Source organism: Gossypium hirsutum, chromosome A03 (assembly GCF_007990345.1).
Source record: "Gossypium hirsutum isolate 1008001.06 chromosome A03, Gossypium_hirsutum_v2.1, whole genome shotgun sequence".
Lineage (NCBI taxonomy): Eukaryota > Viridiplantae > Streptophyta > Magnoliopsida > Malvales > Malvaceae > Gossypium > Gossypium hirsutum.
In genome coordinates this window covers 112,475,779-112,496,309 of record NC_053426.1, presented here as the reverse complement: position 1 = coordinate 112,496,309, position 20,531 = coordinate 112,475,779, and the positions used below count along the sequence as shown (strand labels likewise).

The following is a 20,531-nucleotide window of genomic DNA, read 5'->3' as shown; positions in this document are numbered from 1 at the left end:
ACAATATTATTTTTCCATCATTTAAATTTAATTTTTCTTTAAAATTATAATGTAATTAATATTATTTGAATTAAATTGAACCACTTAATTAAGTTGATTGAACTTCAAATCAGTTAGCTATATTAATTTGAATGTAAGTTTAAACTAACTTATGAAGCGTAGTATAATTTAAAATAGTAATTTTTTAATTTAAATTATTTATAATTTATAAAATTTTAAACTATTAATAATAAAATTATACTTTGGTCTCAAAATGTGAAAATTTTGATTTAGTCTTTTAAAAATTATAAAAATATAAGCTATTAAAATGTTGAAATTATATTTTTACTATCGTAAAAATATACAATTTAATTCGTCCCCAAATTTTCTACCTCTACTACTAGCCACTTGTAATCAATAAAAATTTAGAAACCAAGATAAGAAAATCAATGATTGAAGAAGTTTTAATTTTTTTTTTAATTTTTATATTTTTTAAATAATTAATTATTATTAAACTGGCTGTTGAATTGATTAAAAAATTAATAGCATGATCGATTCAACCATTAATTTAATTAAAATATTAAATATAACTTCCTACTACATCCGACACTTGTTGTTTTTATTATTGATAAAATCAATAGTAAAGTGATGCTAGAAAATTCTTTTAACCCATAGTTTCTTGTATTATGATTATCAAAATAATTATTTTTCAATTAAAAAAATAATTTGGCATTCATCCAAGAGCAAGAATGCCTGATACAACTAACAAAATCATGCAAGCCATATATAAAAAGATAAATTAAATTATTAAAATTAAAATCTAAATTAATAATTGAATTCTTTTTATTATACTATAAATAATTAATTAATTCAATTCAAATTAGCAAATAAAAAAAATTCAAATGTGATATTTTTTATTTCAATATTAATTTTTGGTTTTCGATTTTAGACTTATTTTAAAAAATAAAATTTATTTTATAACTTTTAAATATTATTTAATATTAAAATATTATTTAAAAAATTTTAAGTTATTTTCGTTATTTTAAATATAAAATATTTATTTTATTTTTAAATTATAATTAATCATATATTAAATAAAACAAAATTCGTTTCGATTTCGAATAATTATCTAAATAGCTCGGTTGGATTTTTTTTTTTATTTTTCTTACTTAATCCTTTTAATAAATTTATAGATAAGACACGTGGGGCGGTTAGGGAGCCTCCAAAAAATGAAAGAAGATCTTACATTTATATCTAAACAGGCGAGCAAACCACACAAAAAAGTCTAATCCTCGACCCAACCTTTTCCTTTTAGAGTTTTGTCGGCCCCTACCTAAGATGATGACACGTGGATTTGCGGACCCTAGTCGGCTTAAGCTTTTTGATTTATTGGAGTCTGTATCCAGTCTCCATCAATGCTACGTGGCGACCATCTGATGGTAAGACATTTATTCAAATTTATCTTTGCATGTGATGGAAACGGATTCAGCGTATAAAATTACCCTCTGTTTTTTTTTTTAATAGGACATTTATCACCAACAATTTTGTATAAATTATCCTGCATATTTTAAATAATATTTTAATTCAAGTTCTAAAAATAATTTTTTTTCCCAAATTGATTATTTAAATTTAGATTTACTGTTAAATTTGATATCAAAATTAAACAATATTACGTGATCCAATAAAATTATAAATTTTTTTATTGAGACAAAAAATAAATTTAAGCATCAAATTGAACATTGAAGTTAAATTTAAGTACTTGTATGAAACGAAAAATTAAAATTTTAAACTGAATATTGAAGCCAAACTCAAGTACCAAATTGGACTGAAAAATACTTAAGTACCAAATTGAACATTGAAACCAAATATAAGTATCAAATAGTATATCAACATTTATTAATATTGCAAAAAAAAATCAATTTTTTTTATCAATTACTAGTCAATTTAAATATTAAATATTAATTAAGATTTGACTTTGTGAATATTTGTCTATTTATTGTATGAATAGCTTGAATTTAATATGTTAAAGAAATAAATTGTGTCGATGAAATTTAGAAGGGTTATATCTTTTTGTTATTATTATCACGTTAGATTCAAGTTGTTCATGTAATAAATATATATTTATAATTTATTTTTGCGTTTTAAATATACTCGACGTCACATTTGAATCGATTTTTAACATTTGAACTAACAATTAAGTTAACAATATGACTTAATTAATACAATACGTTAATGCTTTGATGACTAAATCAAAATATTTTAAACATTTAAATCATAATTTAAAAAAATTTGATGGAATTAATTCTATATAATATTAAAAACATTGGATTAGTTTATATGATTTTTTTAATGAAATATTACTCGATACAAACACAATAATACGTAACAAAATAAAACATAATATACAATACGATATAATATTTTTTGATCAGATCAACTGATTGGATTGAGAATTGATTGAAGTATCAATTTGAAGGAAAAGATTGAACCAATTGAATCATACTAAAAAATTGTTCAATGGGTGAATCGAGTTGGTTTTAAATTTTCTATGTCATTTCAATTAGATTAGTTTTGAGTTTTCGGTTGTATTTGGGTCATTTTAGATTTATATTGTTTTGGGTTCGGATTAGTTTTAAATTCATGTAATTCAAAGTTAAAATTAAGTTTTTTCAGTTTGGTGCATTACATGCTCGAATAATTTTGGATTTTAATCTTTTTAATTTTAACCATTTTAAGTATAAATTATTTCAAGCTTGAGTTAATTTTAACAACGATAAATTCATATTAACTTTTTTTTTGTTTTTTCTCTTAAATTTTATCTTAAAATATTGAATTTACCGTTGTTAAATAATTATTCAATTGACATTAATATTATTATAAATTTGTGAAATTACAAATTCAAGTAAAATTAAATGAATAATATCTTTATCATATATGTATAGTTGATTAAATAATTATCAATTTACATTAATATTATCATAAATTCCTAGAAATTGTGGATTCAAGTGAAATTAAATAAGTAATATCTTTTTGAAGTGATTATAATTATTTGATGTTACAATTTCAATTGGTTTTGATGCTCACATGGCTTTGCTCAAAAACCTCACTCTTTTACCCACACTTTTTCATCATTTTTAATCATCATCCACATAATTTTTGATAAAACAAAAACAAACCCATTTTTTTTATCTTGTAATTTGATAAATAAAAATATATTAAAATTGGAGTTTATTATGAAATAAATAATAAAAAGAATAAAAGAATAATAAATAGGAGAATAAAATTCTACTTCTAATTAATCTTGGAGTTTTAAAGTACATCAAATTTATCTTAATTTTGATGGACATTCCCTTAATGATAAAATATTTATAACACTCTCCTGTGCCTCTTTAAAAATAAAACCTTGTGGGAAAAAATTCTTAGTGAAGGAAAAAAAGTACACATATTTATAATATATATAATATCCTGTCTCATTAAAAACATTATCAAGAAAATCCAGTAGGACAAAACCTTAGTTAAGGAAAAAAAGCATAGCGCGTATTTATTTCCCCCTCATGACAACATCATAATCAGATAATATCTCATATTTTATGTATTTCAATCTTGAATACTAACTATTCAAATAATAACTTAAACATATTTGATATTCTTTTGGAAGTCATGACTAAGAAAGAATTCTGAAAAAATATATTTTAATATCTTCGAGAGTTTGAATAACAATTATAATAAACTTTGATCATGATCCTTCTATACATGTGCATGGTAGATCATTTTATAATTTTTCGTCAATTAGGAATCACTTAGTTCCCGAATTCTCTTAGATTTGACCATTGGAATGCTCAAGTGTTTTATTGTAATATTAAAAATATTACAACTTGACCTGTCACACTTGCAGTACACTGCTAGTTTATTGTTCGTATTTCTGTTGATTCATAGCCCCAATGGTGTGCAGTAACTAATCAAATAAATAAATGACCAAATGATGAAGTCTGATCAATAAAATCTTAGCATTGATATATTTGTTATTCTGGAGATTTCAACTAATTTTGTACTATCAAATATAACAACAATATTGATTTGTTTCAATACCAATTTTGCACTACCATATTTTGTAGTACTAAATATTGCAACAATATTGGTTTGTTTCAATATCAAATAAAATAAATACTTTCTATCTTAAAAATAGTATTCATTGTTACATTATCAGTACGACATATATATTTATATTTTCTTTAAAGAATATTAATATAATTGAACAAAATATTTGGACATACAACAGGTATGTGATCGATGATCTTATCATAACATATTTATAATATAAGTTGTACCTATCATTTGAAGGGTTATCTTGAAAACTTTTATTATTATGTTTTCACTTCTAGTGATTATTTTTTATGTCACTTATCGCGTCCATGATTATATCCTTTAAACTATTTTTAATACTTGCATTCAATTTGACGAATGCAATAGACCTAATAAAGTCGGCTTCTAAATGTTCTAATATATTCTTTATTTAAGATTTAAAATCCTCAATTTAATGTACATATAAATCTTCAAGGGGTTATGCGATTAAAGTCAATGTTGAAAATCTAGGTGACGTAAGTTTGAATCTTTTGGTGGATTAAGATTTTTTTTAAAGAATTTTGTGTGGGTATATGAAATAACTTAGAAGAAAGTTTAGAGGAAAATAAATAATAAAAAGAGTAAAATAATAGAAAATAGGAGAGCAATAAAAAATATATTTTCTATTATTCAATAGTTATGTCTACAATACTTCTTTAAAATTTATATTTATAGACATAAGACGTATAAATAAAATAATCTCTACAATTCTTCACAAGGGAAAGTTATATTTTTCAATAGAGGTGTTCGTGTCGGTTGGACTTGTTTTGAGTTGGATTTAAATATAGTATTTTCAACCTCGAGTCCATTTGGTTTAACCTGTTTTACCCTTCAAAAATAAAAATATGTAAAAGATAATTTACAAAAATATATAATATTTTTAAAGGGATAAATATAAAAATTATACATGAACTTTGATTTTATACGATTTTAAACATGAAAATTTGATTTGATTCAATTTTCATAAATTACTATCAACATTATCGAATTAACCTTATTTTATGTTGATAAATTACATACACAAATAATTATATCAATCCAATATGAAAATAAATGTATGTATATATTTTATTTAATTGTGTAAAATTAAATCAAAATTAAAGTTTCATGTATACATACAAATTACAATTCAAATTTCACGTGTATAATTATATAATATCAAAATTTATGGATTAAATTACACATTCAACTAAAATTCATGTATAAATTTAATATATATATTTTATAATTAAAATTTTAAAAATATTTTTATTATTTTAAACAGTGAAATAGACAATTGGGTGTTGGTAGGCGTGCAGTAGGGGCATGTCCATGTGAGTTGCATGTTGCGCAGCAAAAGCTGACCCTTTGGACCCGCCGCTTTTGGGTATGACATAAGTGGAATATGAGCCTTTTTTTTGCATTATTTGATCATATTTCATTCATAATTCTTTTAAATTGGAGAGATAATGTTGGTTTTTAATTCGAGTTAATTTATTATTATTATTTTAATTTCATATTAATTTTGAGTTTGAATTTTTTTAGTTCGAATTATTTTGAGTTTAGATCATTTGAATTAATTAATTAAGTTTTTCAAGTTGAATTATTTTATGTTTATGTCATTTTAAAATATTTATTCCGGTCATTTTCGATTTGAGTCATTTTAAGTTTAAATCGTTTCTAGTTATGATAACTTCGGGTTCAAGTCTGATTTGAGTTGTTGTCTTTATTTATAATAAGAAAAAGCATAATAATTTTTTTGACCCTCAACTTTATAAAAAAATTATTTTAGCCCTACATCTAATTTTTCGTCTCTTTTAGCACTTTAAGTTGTATTTTTTAGTCAAATCACCCCTAAAATAAATGGAAAAGTTAATATTTGTTAACTTCGCTAACGTGTAATACATATGGATTGCCATGTGGATAACACATTAATATTTAATTATTTTTAAAATTTTAAAAATATTAAAAAAATTGTTTTTTTATATATTTATATATTTTTAATCATTTTAATGATGTTTAATTTTTAAAAATAGTTTTTATAATTTTTTATTTTTAAATTTTTAAAAAATAAATTAAATGCTAACATGTCATTCACGTGTATGTAACATCAGCAAAATTAATAAAACATTAACTTTTTATTTATGTTGGGGTGATTCCACACAAAAAAAACATAAATTTAAAGCTAAAAAAGATGAAAAATTAAACCAATGGCTAAATTAATTTTTTTTATTAAATTAGAGAGATTATGCCTAAAAAGATTAGATTATATTTGGATTCAAATTAATTGAGTCACATTCCATCGTAGAACATAAGATAAGCCACCCTAAAAAATTTGAAAATTTGTCATTAAGCCATTCACAATTTTTAAAAATTTACTTAGATCTCTCATTTTTTTTAAATTTTAATTAAGCCCTCTAAATTTCTTGACAATTTTCATTAATTTTCTTAAAATTTTTAAGTAGACCCCTTCTTTCTGAAAATTCTCATTAAACTCTAAATTTAAAAAAAAATTTTGTTAAATCCCAAAATTTTAATGCCACGTTTGGGTCGAAATTGACATGTTTGCATCCTCATCAATCAATCATACATGATACATGATTGGAACAATGGAAAGCAAACATTCACAAACTCAAGAGCCAATATTGAAGAGAGTTACGTATATGATTCAGAAGCCAAATTTTTTCATTATAATTTCAAACAATACTGTATGTTAATTGCCGAAAAGCTATCTACATTTTACATTTCTTACATCCTAGAAATAAAAATAATATGAAATCTGGTTAACTTAAGCATTTATGGTTATGGTTTTCATACTTGAGCAGCCATGCAACCGAGAAGTGAGATCGATAAAGGCATCTTCGTCACACGGGATCGTAAGACTGCCCATTGGGTGATTGAACCCGAACTCTTCCTCGGCCCGACCGAGCAAATCTAGAAAACAAGGGTGGTTCAAGTATGAAATAGGAACCACAAACCTTGTCTTCTTCATTTCTCCAACATAAACTGCAATGTGGCCTTTGGGTACATGTAGTTGGTTCCTTGATTGGAACTTAAGAACTTGCTTGGCATGAAGGATAATTGAAGGTAAATGGATACCCATATTTGATTTTTGAAGGTTGATGAAAGTGTATTTTGTAATTGGAAAAAAGCTTGTTGGGTGGTGTTTGTATTTATAGGCAAGTGTTTAAGTCTTGGGATGAAATTGGAAAATTTTCAATATAGAAATAATCAAATATGGACCCACCTTTTGGAAGAATCACATGGGGTTTGCCTTATTAGATCAACTATTTATAAATCTTAATTAACAATTAAAGACCCAAGGGGTACAATAGATGGTCAATTTTGCAGGTTGTTAACGTGATGAGGTTGTTTTTGAATGATAATTTTGAATAACATCAACATTCATGTGAGTCCAACGACCATTGCTTTCTCTACCATCTCATCAAATACGTCATATAACATTGTGTAAGCCATTGATGATTTTGGTTGTGTTTCGAAAATTTTAATGGTTTGTATTTGAGTTTTATTGTATGCAAATGTTATGTATGGATTTTTTTTTTCAGTTTATTATAGGATTAAGTATTATAATGTACGATAATTCAATTTGGATTAGACGGCACTCAGTAACGACTGTAGTTTTTTTATTCAATTTTTTTTAATTTAATACCTAAAACTATTTATAGTTCTCTAATGTATTTCAACGCACTCGAACCTATATTCTCCTGTATTAGAAACAATACTCATGCCAATAAAACTAAGACTCAATCGATTATTTTTTATTTTGTTTGATGAATTAAATACTTCATATCATAAAGAAAATTATTGACGATATTTGAAGGCTTTTGAACCTTGTGCATGCCATGATAGATATATGATTAGATCACATGGACAATTGATAAACTCTCAATTTGCCAAAAAAAAAATTTGGGTTCTCACAAGCACCAATTCTTTTTATTATTAAAAAAATTATAAAAACAAAAATTTAAAATTTATCAATTAAAAAATTATGTAATCAATATATTTAACAAATTTATATGGGAAACTTGACGAATAGGTAATTAGAAGAAGTGAAATGAACTTGTTTTTAAGTATTTGAGTTTGAATCTTAAAATTATTATTATTGAAAGGATATTTAAATACAACTTATTTAAAATTTAATGTAATTAAATTATCCAATCATAACATTTTAATAGGTTTGATATTCAAACAATAATATCTGCAAATCTTTTTTATATTTTTTTATAAGGGTTAGAAGACTAGTTGGAGATTGAATTTAGAATTAAATGTAAATTGAGGACTTTAAAATTTTACATAATATCCAAAAATTATATAATTAAAAATTTATCAAATTTAGTCAAAAATATTTAAATTAATATGAAAAAATCGAAAACCGAACTACATTCTTATACATTATTCACAAAATTTCAAGCACCTAACCAAACTTCCCCTAACTACCAACCTGCCATGATTTTATTTTTGAAAAAAAAAAAAACATGAATCTCAATGGATTCTCGGATCTAGAGCAACTGATATGAACAACATGCCCAAAATATTCCTTTTATAATTATAGAGATAAATATATAAATCAAATATGCTCTAAAGATTATATTCTTTCTACATTTGTAATTATTTAGTACTTTACTTTTATTTTGAGAAATTTAAATTTGTCGATTGAATATTAAATTAATTGGTATGTATATTGTGGTCCATGTAGGAAGTCGTGAGTTCGAGTAAATTGAAGCGCATTATCCTTTTATTTATGGGTTTGGGAGGGGTTATGAGTAATTATAAGCATTGTCTAAAAAATATATATATATATATAATCAGAACCTATAATGAGATGTATTATGAATGGTTTAGGGTAAATTCAGATTTTAAACTTTTTTTAATCATTTTGAATCTTAAGTTATCTTTGGTCGAGTCATTTTGGGTTTAAGCTATTCAAGTTTGTTAATCGAGTTTTTCGAGTTGAGTTATTTTAAGTTCTCGTCATTTCAATTTATTTGTTCGGGTAATTTTCAATTTGAGTTATTTTGAATTTTAATTATTTCAAATTTTAATTATTAATCTTATTTAAAGAAAAAAATCAAGATAAAAAAGAGTTAAATATGATTCACAAAACCAAAAATTTCATTATCATTTCACAATATGTTAATGGCCAAAAGCTATCTACGTTTACATTTCTTACATCCTGCAAAGGAGCAAAAGAAACTAAAATCAACTAAAAAGTTCTAAAATCTGGCTTAAACTAAGCATTCATGGTCCTCATATTTCAGCAACTATGCAACCGAGAAGTGAGATCGATGAAGGCATCTTCGTCACACGGGATCGTAAGACCGCCCATCGGATGATTGAACCCGAACTCTTCCTCGGCCCGACCGAGCAAATCCAGAAAACAAGGATGGTTCAAGTATGAAATTGGAACCACAAACCTTGTCTTCTTCATTTCTCCAACATAAACAGCAATGTGGCCTTTGGGCACATGTAGTTGGTTCCTTGATTGAAACTTAAGAACTTGTTTGGCATGAAGGATCATTGAAGGTAAATGAATACCCATATTTGAAATGAAATTAAAGAAAAAAGCACACACTAAAAACAGTATTAACTTGATGAAATTAAAGTGTCTTGTAATTGGAAAAGCTTGTTGGGGTTTGCTTTATATTTATATGCAAGTTTTCTAATAAAACAATCAAAATATGGACCCACCTCTTGAAATAATCACATGGGGTTTCCTTATTAGATCAACTATTTATAAATCTTAATTAACAATTAAAGACCTAAAAGAGATCAATGGATGGTCAATTTGCAGGTTGTTCATGTGATGAGGTTGTTTTTGAATGATAATTTATAAAAAAAAAAAATCAACAATCACGTGAGTGCAACCCCATTGCTATCTCAACAATCTCATCAAATACGCCATATAAGATTGTGTTAGTCATTGATGATTTAGGGCGGATCTGGGGTGGCGGTGCGGTGTAATGCGTTTAATTTACTTTTTATCTTATGTTACAGTATCGCTACAGTATCTAATCTCACTGTCAGCGTTATTTTTACACTAACCGCAAGTAAACGCACTACCCATCTAAATTCACTCTTAATTGTCTTAGTGAATTTGAGGTTGGCGAATTTTAATAACTTATGTTCGAGTTTTATTATGTAAATATTATATATATATAAATATAGTTTTTTCAAATTTTTATGGGTTTAAGTCTCATAATATGCTAGTTTTATCTGAATACATTTTGATTTTCAATCTATTGTGCTTTATATTAAATTAGTTCTAGTTTTAGTTTCAAAATAGATATAAGAAAGCATAAAAAACCAATGAAAACAAAGAAATCTCAACTTCTACTCTAAGAACAAAAAATTCATTTCGGAACAGATGCAAGAAAGCATAGAAAATTAATGAAAACAAAGAAATCTCAACTTCTACTCCAAATCAAGTGGAGGGACTGGTAAAATGGGAGGAAGAGAAGATGAGGCTGGAAGAGTGGTGGTGAATTTTCTGGTTGGTTTGTTGACTGGTGCAGTGCAGATTTCGGCAACGAAAGGTGGAAAGGGGGAAGATCAAAGATGAATGCCGGTAACTGGTGCTGAGAACTATTGCTGGATGGCGGCAAGCACTGAGTCGGGGTCGCAATGAAGGGAGGAGGAGAAGAGGGTTTTTCTTTGCTGGGAATGTGAAGATGAGAAAAATTGGAAAATATCTTAACGAAAAAACTAGAAGGAGCAAGCACCTTAGACTAATGCGGCGGATCCAACCAGCGATGACCTTTACCAATTGAAATTTTTTTTTTATCTTTTTTGGATAATGATTTACAGTGGAAATTCATTTTCCACCAAATAAACATGGAAAACAATGAAAATATTTTTTTTAGCCTCGGCATTTGCAAGGTAAAATTATAATCTATGTGCTTAGATTTAAAATTTAATCTCTATATTTTGATTTGATATAATTTAATTTCTTTAATTTTTATAATTTAATTTCTCTTTTTTTTACTAAAAACATTGATTCAAACACATCACTTTATCAATGGAGTTTATTTCTCGAGTGGCCTTTTGACTTGTCACATGTCTTTATTCGTGGGGAGGTATAATAGCGGTAATTTTCTATATCTAAATTGTTTGTATGTGTATTAGAAAACCAAAATTGTGAAGGATAGACTTTTTTTTTTTTACAAAAGTAATCTCTATATCCGTTTTATAATTTTTTTCAAAATTTATGATTGTTACTCTTAACTAACAAACTCCATTTTAATGCAACCCTAAAGTGAGATTCACAAAGGCATCTTCTCGGCAAACCACCCATCGGTTGATCAAACCCGAACTCTTTCCCGGCTCGCTTCAACAAGTCCTTGAATGAAGGATGGTTCAATACGATGATTGGAACTACGAACCTTTTCCTTAGTGTCTCCCCGACATAAACCGCGACGTGGCCTTTCGGGACAACATCGGCCTTTTCTCGTGTAATAAAAGATTGAAGCTTGAGAATTTGCCTGGCGCCGGAGATCATCCACGGTAAACGAACACCCATTTAATATCGTCTCTAATGTGCTTTTTGGATAAGAACATGGAAAGCTAAAGAGATAAAATGGCTGTATTTATAGATATTTTTTTTTGAATGATTGGTAGTACCACAGTTTTCAATTTCCACGGAAGCTCGGCTTTGGGTTATTAGATTGACTCGTTGACTAAGATGGATCGGATCAGTTTGAATTTTTATTTCGAAATTTTTAGGTGATCTTGGCTTTTGAATGTTTCAAGTGCGGGTTATTTCGGTTTTGAATTATTTAAGATTGAGACTTTTAATTTTTCAGGTTAATTCTAGGTTCAAATCATTTTAGATTCCGATAATTTTAAGTTTAAGTTATTTTGGATTACTTGTTCAGCTCATTTTGAGTTTGGATATTTCATATTTCGATCATTAGATGGTAGATTTTTGAGTGTTAAGTCAATTTTATATTTTAAAAATTTTAGGTTTAGATCATCTCGAGTCTGAATTATTTTAAATTTGGGTCATTCGAGATTGAGGATTAAGTCTTTATAGAATTTATTTTAATTCAGGCTCTAATTACTTCAAAATTCAGATAATTTCGAATTATTTGTTGAACTCATTTCAAATTCATGTTAGTTGTTTTCATATCAAATCGAAATCTAATGATTTAATACAAATCAGAATCCAGCAAATGTGAGTTCTTAGAGGACCCATTGTAGTAATGAATCACGTGGCTTTGCTCAACCCCTTTTTGGGGCCATATATTGCCCAACTTTAATTTATATCTCATCTACAAATCTAACAAGTTAGACCGAACCAGTTGTGCAGTAGCACCCAGCAGCTCCTACGTCCAATCAAACATGCTCACACCAAACGTTTTTTGGTGATTATTACGTTGGTTAGTGATTATCATTTATATTCGACTTACTGTCAAAAAAATGGTTAAATTCCACAATTAATCCTTGTACTTTGCAAAATTTGTAGATGTAATCCATGTATTATTATTTGATCATTTTTAATCTCTATACTTTTGAAATTTTAAAATTTTAGTCCTCACCAATCAATAACTATTAAATTCATTAAATAAAATTATGTTATTTCTAAAATCTGATAAACAAAACATATTATCATATGTATAAATCCATATCAGCTTATTATTTCCATATATTATTCACTAAAAATCTAGTTAATGAAATAACGACTATCATTTGTATCACAATAGAAATTTCAAAATTCAAAAAGTATAAGGACTTAGAATGATCCAATTGGAGAAAACAGATTAAAACTATAATTGTACGCATAGTATAAGACCAGTAATTGGATATAACCAAACAGATTTAATTGCTAAAATATAGAGACTAAAAGTGGCCAATTCGAAAAATTCAAAAACTAAAATTAATCAAATAAAAGTATAAAAATTAATAGCAGAATTTAACCATAAAAATTAAACTAATTCCTAATGGTCTTTTTCAACAATATAGTCCGAAAATCCACAGCAAAATAGTCCAATTGACGGTTTCTTTTTCTTCCGAAAGTGAAAACAAGACAACGACATGTTTTGATAGTTGATATGTATTAATTGGTAGTGCCAAATAACAATGACTGAGATATGTTCGCCGGAATCTTCAATTATTAGAAATTATTAAAATATTATAAAATTTTAATGAAATATAAAAATTATAGGAAAATTTATATAAATTATAAAATTTTAAAAATTATTACTCCTTTTATAAATTTTAGCTAATTTTATAATTTTTCCTATAATTTTATTTAATCATTTTATTAAGTTATATATATTTTTATAACCTTTTTTATAGTGTTTTTTAAAATAATTTTTTTATAATTTTTAAAAATCAATTAAACCTTCCACGTAAGTATTTTTTCACTTCAAACACCACACCAACTGGCACGTCTTGAAGGCTTGTCAGACAAAAGCCTATTTTTTAAAGGTTTTGATTGTTAATGTTCATTTTAAAAGGACATAAAATATATAATTAATTTTAAGAGGGTCAAAAATAGAAAATTATCATTTATTCAAATGACTAAAAAACTTAAATTGAATGATTAATACTTAAGGGGGACTAGTAATAAAATTTTCCCACTTTGACCGGGGAGTTGCCAACCCCAGCCTCCAAAGTTTCAGCTTTGAGCATATGTTATAATTATAACTGTGCATACATTGGTTCCCAACTGTTCGCTCAAAAATTGGTTCAATCCTTTTGTCTGAACCAGTATATCAGCCGATCCGGTTCGCTCAAACTGTTGTTTTCCTTTACGAGTAACAGTTCACGTTGGCACCATCAGAAGGACCAGACAGTAAGAAGCACGATGATGGCAATGGCGCTTTTGTCTTGCATGTAACATGTTTCATTATCAAAGTAGGCCATTTTTGATACATTACGTAAATCCTGAACTCAAATTTAAAAGGGATAATCAACGACGTGGCAACACAATACATGCCGGAAAAAGACTACTCTTATCTCCCATCATTTTCTGTTATAATAATTTGCTTCATAAATTTGATCATCTCATGTGAGTAGACTCGGTGCTTTTTTTTTTTGCAATAAGTTCCTCTCTTATGTCATGTCTCTACTGTTGGAAAATATATAATAATTTGAACTTGGACTTATCAGAGATGTTCCAAAGATAATGATATACTAAACAAAGTCCTTTAAGCTTACACTTCATCGCCATGCATAAAACTTGAAGACCCTTTCACTCACATTCAACATTCAAAACCAAGAAACTCAATCATAGTCCCTAAGTGTCAATGATATGATTGAAGAAGTTTGAAACGTATTGTATTGTTTTGTTTTAGCTAGATTTTCTAAAACTCGTCGTTGATAATCTCAACTCTTACCAGAACGAAAATGACTAAACAATGATGAACCATTGCAGACCAAGCTAGTTTAGTACGTAGAGGAAAACAACTCTGCAAATTTTCAAGTCCAAATTCAATGCTTTGCAACATGATGAAAGTGAATCATCAATATGAACTTAAGACAGTGTAAGTCTTTGATGTCGAAAATGCATTGTAATTCAAAACAATGGGGTCGGCAAATTGGTATTTCAGACATGGTTTCACAAGTTATACATTGCATTTTCGAAAGTTTCTTTGGGAAGGTAGAACAGGATGCTTTGTAACAGACAAAACAGAACCATGTAAAACTTGACTAAATCTCTTATATATTTAGGTACTAAAGATGCCAGTTTAACTCAAGTTTAGTTTCAGTCTTAGTTAAGCTTTTCTATCCCTCCTACCCTAAGATGTGTATAGTTGGGTTTGCTCAGACCAAGCGAATGCGCCACAGAAGCGTTTCATCGAGAATTCGGGATCTGTTGGGGATGAAAAGTGTTCCAGAAGGCCACATTGCAGTATATGTAGGGGAAACCAGCAAGAGCAGATTCATGATTCCTATATCTTACTTGAACCATCCTCTATTTGAAGGCTTATTACATCTGGCTGAGGAAGAATTTGGATTCGACCATCCGGGTGGTCTCACAATTCCATGCAGCGAAGCATATTTCATTACTCTTACAAAAATGTATTACATTCAACAATGATAAATAAAGGCAGTGTTATACATATTCAAATCAAGAATATATAAAATTTCTACTATTCTGTAACTTGACTGCAATTTGAGACTTTTATTTTGGGTTATAATCTAAATAAATTTGAGACTGATATTGGAGACTACTCCGATGTCCTGTCATTTTCTGTTACAATTTGCTTCATAAATTTGACTGCAATGCTTTTTTTGCGACGGGACCTCTCTGATGTCATGTCCCTACTACTGTTGGAAAATATCTAATAGTTGGAACTTGGAGTTATCAGAGATGTCCCAATGATAATAGTATAATAGACAAAGTCCTTTAAGCTTACAGTTCACAGCCATGCATAAAACTTGAAGACCCTTCAATCCCATTCAGCATTCAAAATCAACATGCAAATGCAAAAACAATTAGTCTAACCAGAATAGTCAATATATTCTATTCTAAGCTTTGTTTCAGATCAGGAAACTCAATGAGAGTCCTAAATGTCACTGATATTATTGCAAAGCTTTGAAACGTATAGGTTTATTTTAGCTAAACTAGTCATCAATAACCTCGGCTCCTAACGAAACGAAGTGACCATCCATGCATTGGCGAACTCTGATCACAAGTCTGCGAGCTCATCAAAACTACGATCTCACTCAAGATTGCAAGCTTTCCAAATCTGCGAACTCATCAAAATTGTGAAGTATCTAAAAATGCGAGCCTATATATGCGAACCCTTACTCTACAAGATGTCAACTTGCACTGAAACAGTGATAATTCCTAATAAGACATTTTTAGTTGCTGGTTAGACTAAAATGGAAACAAGTTGTATGAAAAGATTAAGTCAAATTGTAATTATTTTTTCATTATTATTTTTTAACTTAATTAATCTCCCTTGTAAACATTGTATCTTTTTTAAGTAATGAAACACTTGATAACAAGTTAATTTTTTCCATTTTTGATTTTTTCTTATTAACTGAAGATCATAATTTTATAAGCTACGGCATCTGATAATCTTATTGAGAGTCATCAACTGAAAAAAAACTTTAACTGAAATTGAACAGGGGCCGCGCGAACGCAGGCCCCCACTGACACAAATCATGACGTAGGCTCTCCTACTTTGAGGAGACCTTAGGCAAGTGTCCTTCCCAAGTGCAATGGAAGTCGCTTGCCTAGACCATGGGCCTTGCTGATCACCCATCGACCCCGTCCAGGTAAGTATGTTGCAACGTCCGTAGCTGCTTCTTATTTATAAGGATTTGCTTGTGTTCCTTTCGTGTGTTCTTTCCATGAGGGATTTGTGCTTCTTATTTATAAGGCTATGGGACTAGTTGAATTTCTCATTTTTCACCGATTACAAACTCATTGCAAATCAGGCAACAAAACAAACGCAAGGAAATACTATTTTTGGTAAATTTGTGGTTGTTAATCCTTTGCTGACATGAAAATTAACATTTTATTTTCTCTGTTTTCACAGTAAAGAAAATATGTGTATACGATCATGTCCAAAGTTTCAGAATACAATTGTTTAATATTCCATAGCAGATAGCAGCTTCAGTCGCATGGAAAAGAATCTCAGATAGCAGAAACTGAGAGGGTTTCAAATTTTTCTTCAATATTTTCAAAGCATTCCTTCTCTGCAATAACAGAGTTCAAGAGTAGAGTACTTTTCTTGTGTTATAATACGTAAAATGTGCCCATACCTATATAATTCTCTGCAATGACATGGCTTACAGTGGTGGAAATTTCTGCGTTTGGGGTTTCAATTCAAAGCCAAACTATCATTCTCCTTGTTACTAATAATCCCATAAGAATAAACACTGTAAAAACTTGATGATTTCATGATTTACACTAGTTTGTCAATACAAAAGAAGCTACCATTTGAAGATGGAACACTAAGAATTGCTGTTTCAAAGGGAATCCAAACAGGTAACAAAATTTGGACCCTTCAAAATCATTTACAAATCTCAGTACTATACGCTTACAGTGCAAGACCCCAGGTAGCTTGCATTGAATCAGGCATGGCTTATACGAGACGTGAGGTTGATGAATTCATCTTCAGCACAAGGAACCATGAGACCACCCAATGGATGATCAAATCCAAACTCTTGTTCAGCCTGGTTCAACAAGGCCTGGAACAAAGGGTGGTTCAAGTATAATATTGGGACCACGAATCTCTTGTTCTTCTCTTCATTTCCCACATAAACTGCAAAATGGCCTTTCTGGACGTTTACTGCACTCGGTCTTTGGTAAGAGCATTGGTGCGTAGAACGCGACCAACTTCGTATAGTTTGCTTTGCATGAAGCATCATCTCAGGCAACCGAATTCCCATTCTATTTGATCAACTGATAAGGAATTTTTGAGAGTATTGTAAACAAAAATCGTTCTTTCAATAGTAAGGAAGGTTTTTTACCTTTTTGGTCTTGGTCTTTGGGTGTGTATATATAGGACAGACAGCTTAAAAACATCATTTATCGTTTTGAATGCATTGAAAATATCAACATGTAACCTTTTGTCTTTGGGGTAGGAAGTTGTAATAATATCAATGGGGTCTAGAAGGGACCCCCGCAAAGCTACTAAATTCAGAAGATCCGCCCACAGATTTTCATATCCATATATCTCTGGTGTTTTTGTTGCATGTTCCTTATGTCAGTGACTCAGAGTTATGGGCTTAGTTCCCTCTAGAGCCGGTTATTCATGCATCATGATTGCCTTTCAACTTGACCTCTTTTTGTTCTTTGAATTGCAGTGATAGTATAAGGGCGAAGTCAGAAATTTTATACTACGAGCTAGAATTGAATTAAAAATACCATTTTATTAACTTAAAACTTTATAACTTTTTAGGATCAAAAGGAGAATTTTACCAAACCAAGGGGGGCAATTGCTTTATGTTTTACGTGTGCATTGCAGTCCAATGTTGTTGGCATGCCTTCTGGTGCATGTTGATCCACTACCAACTTATCAAAGAGTCCCTGCACCAATTATGAAAAAGGATTGCTACTGAGGATATCTTGCAGGTTAATGTCAAAGTTGAAGTATGATTTGCATTGTATGTAATCCAATTCAAGGCCCTCAGTTTTTTAGGTGTTAACCTGCTTTGGGAGTGAGCTTTTTTGGACAGGATGAAGCAAGTGACATGTACCGCAACTAGGCCAGAGAATGGATAGGGTGAGGCAAAACCTTGTGAATTATATATATGCAGAAGGTCGATTACATCTTTTTGAGAAAGTTCCAATTTTTTGATAAAAACTGATGTTTCCTTTATGAGAAACAGTTGATGTTGGCATTATTGGGAACCAGATATTCACTTTTGTCTTTAGTGGAACAAGTTTCATTATCAAGTAGGGCTATTTTGCTTCAGTGCATAAATCCTGAGTCCAGATTCAGAAGGGACAATTAACCACGTGGCGACATGCGATATGCTAGAAAAGACTACTACTAGGTCTTATAATTTTCCGTGATAAAATCATTGTCTTGAGCACCACAATCAGCTCCTTATTTAACAATAATGGAATGGAAATTAGTTGCAGACAGGGAGGAAGTAATACAATATATTTTATAAATATTGGTTAGGAATTGAAGTGATGCATCTATAAAAAGGAACCGATAGATAACCAATCAAGTGAGTAGATGTTGGGGATTTTTGAAGCAGAGTAAGAAATACAAGACAGAACAAGGCAGTATTTTTACTTGCTCACAAATGTGCAGCAAGGGAGCTATGGCTTCAGCTCATTTAGCTCATTCATTCAATTAGAAAAACAATACATTTATAGATAAAACACATTACCAAATACTACCTACTCCCACTTAGTAGCCTAGGGACTTGCTAAGCATTACTTGTACACATCAATAAGCTGAATTATCAGCTCAATCATCACCTAAACCCATCAAAACATCAATAACTAAGTTCATTTTCAACCAAACTAAACTAAATTGCAACTACAACAGTCAACATGTTGCTGCAGCATGCAGCATGCATACAAGCCGTATGCACTCAACAAAAACATAACAGTAGCATGGATGGCCAATTTCCAACACTCCTCCTTGGACTCCATGCTGCAAATGTCATTCATTCATCAAGTTTTTGAACTTGGCAGTCCTTAGATGCTTTCTTTCAAGCTGACCCTGCACAAGCACTTCATTTTCAACCTTGGCAAATGGAGTCTTCTCCTCCTTCACAGCCTTGGTTGACAACACATCTTGCCTTGTTCCCTATTACAGTCCTGCTTCTTCTTGCATAAACAACTTGCAAGTATAGTTTGCTTGCCTTCAATCTGCCATTTTTGGCTTGCACCCACTCGGGCTTGCATTTTGCTGCTCGCAACTATACACCTTTGACAGGCTCGCTTTTTTGCTTACTGTCTTCAACAGGTGTCTTCAACTTTGCTGCTTGCAACCATACACCTTTGACAGGCTCGCACTTTGGCTTACTGTCTTTAGTTGGTGTCTTCAATAGGCTCGCAACTATCACTTCTTGCTAAGCTTGCAGCTTGCACATTGGAAAGCTCACATTCTTTCCTTGAAACTCCTCCTTCAGTCTATCCCAGGCTTGTTTTGGTGTCTTCATTTTAACCACCCATATGTAATAGCCTTCTCCATTGGAGACTGGTGGTGCAGCTGGTGAGAAGCTTGATGAAGCCATCGTTTTTTTTTTTAAGTTGGCTAGAACAGGTCCCTTAAGAATGCAGCTCTAGATACCAATTGTTGGTGCAAGAGGCAGCAACAAAAGAGAGAACAAGAGCACAGAACATGAAGCAAGGTGCAAGAAGCATTTTTACTTGCTCACAAATGTGCAGCAAGGGAGCTAATGGCTGATAGCTCATTCAGCTCATTCATTCAATTAGAAAAACAATACATTTATAGATAAAACACATTACCAAATACTACCTACTCCCACTTAGTAGCCTAGGGACTTGCTAAGCATTACTTGTACACATCAATAAGCTGAATTATCAGCTCAATCATCACCTAAACCCATCAAAACATCAATAACTAAGTTCATTTTCAACCAAACTAAACTAAATTGCAACTACAACAGTCAACATGTTGCTGCAGCATGCAGCATGCATACAAGCCGTATGCACTCAACAAAAACATAACAGTAGCATGGATGGCCAATTTCCAACAGTAGATTTAGTTTTTTTTTTTTGCAATAAGATCATGTCATGTCCCTACTGTTGGGAAATATCTAATAGTTGGAACTTGGAGTTATCAGAGATGTCGCAAAGATAATAGTATAATAGACAAAGTCCTTCAAGCTTACACTTCACCGCCAAGCATAAAACTTGAACACCTTTTCACTCCCATTCAGTATTCAAAATCAACATGCAAATGCAAAAACAAATAGTCTAACCTGAATAGTCAATATATTCTATTCAAAGCTTTATTTCAAATCAGGAAACTCAATGATAGTCC

The 20,531-nt window shown here is 29.7% G+C and overlaps 3 protein-coding genes and 1 non-coding gene across 4 annotated transcripts; all 4 read right to left on the bottom strand.

The window, feature by feature from the left end:
* Positions 1 to 6,747: 6,747 nt before the first annotated feature.
* LOC107927896 (auxin-responsive protein SAUR23) lies at positions 6,748 to 7,218 on the bottom strand. The gene has a single exon (XM_016859020.2). The coding sequence runs from the start codon at positions 7,181 to 7,183 to the stop codon at positions 6,869 to 6,871; it is 315 nt and encodes a 104-aa protein (XP_016714509.1). The 5' UTR covers positions 7,184 to 7,218; the 3' UTR covers positions 6,748 to 6,868.
* Positions 7,219 to 9,198: 1,980 nt separating this feature from the next.
* On the bottom strand, positions 9,199 to 12,001 carry LOC107927837 (auxin-responsive protein SAUR23). The gene has a single exon (XM_016858963.2). The coding sequence runs from the start codon at positions 9,638 to 9,640 to the stop codon at positions 9,356 to 9,358; it is 285 nt and encodes a 94-aa protein (XP_016714452.1). The 5' UTR covers positions 9,641 to 12,001; the 3' UTR covers positions 9,199 to 9,355.
* Positions 12,002 to 16,175: 4,174 nt separating this feature from the next.
* Positions 16,176 to 16,337, bottom strand: LOC121226903 (U1 spliceosomal RNA). Its single transcript, XR_005924598.1, has one exon. It is a non-coding gene; the product is annotated as a U1 spliceosomal RNA (small nuclear RNA).
* A 793-nt stretch (positions 16,338 to 17,130) lies between these two features.
* LOC107927878 (auxin-responsive protein SAUR21) lies at positions 17,131 to 17,448 on the bottom strand. Its single transcript, XM_016859001.1, has one exon. The coding sequence runs from the start codon at positions 17,446 to 17,448 to the stop codon at positions 17,131 to 17,133; it is 318 nt and encodes a 105-aa protein (XP_016714490.1).
* Between the last annotated feature and the right edge of the window lie 3,083 nt (positions 17,449 to 20,531).

Excerpts from the sequence above, each read along its gene's own strand:
- LOC107927896 (XM_016859020.2), bottom strand. The coding sequence starts at position 7,183 with ATGGGTATCCATTTACCTTCAATTATCCTTCATGCCAAGCAAGTTCTT.
- LOC107927837 (XM_016858963.2), bottom strand. The coding sequence starts at position 9,640 with ATGGGTATTCATTTACCTTCAATGATCCTTCATGCCAAACAAGTTCTT.
- LOC107927878 (XM_016859001.1), bottom strand. The coding sequence starts at position 17,448 with ATGGGAATTCGGTTGCCTGAGATGATGCTTCATGCAAAGCAAACTATA.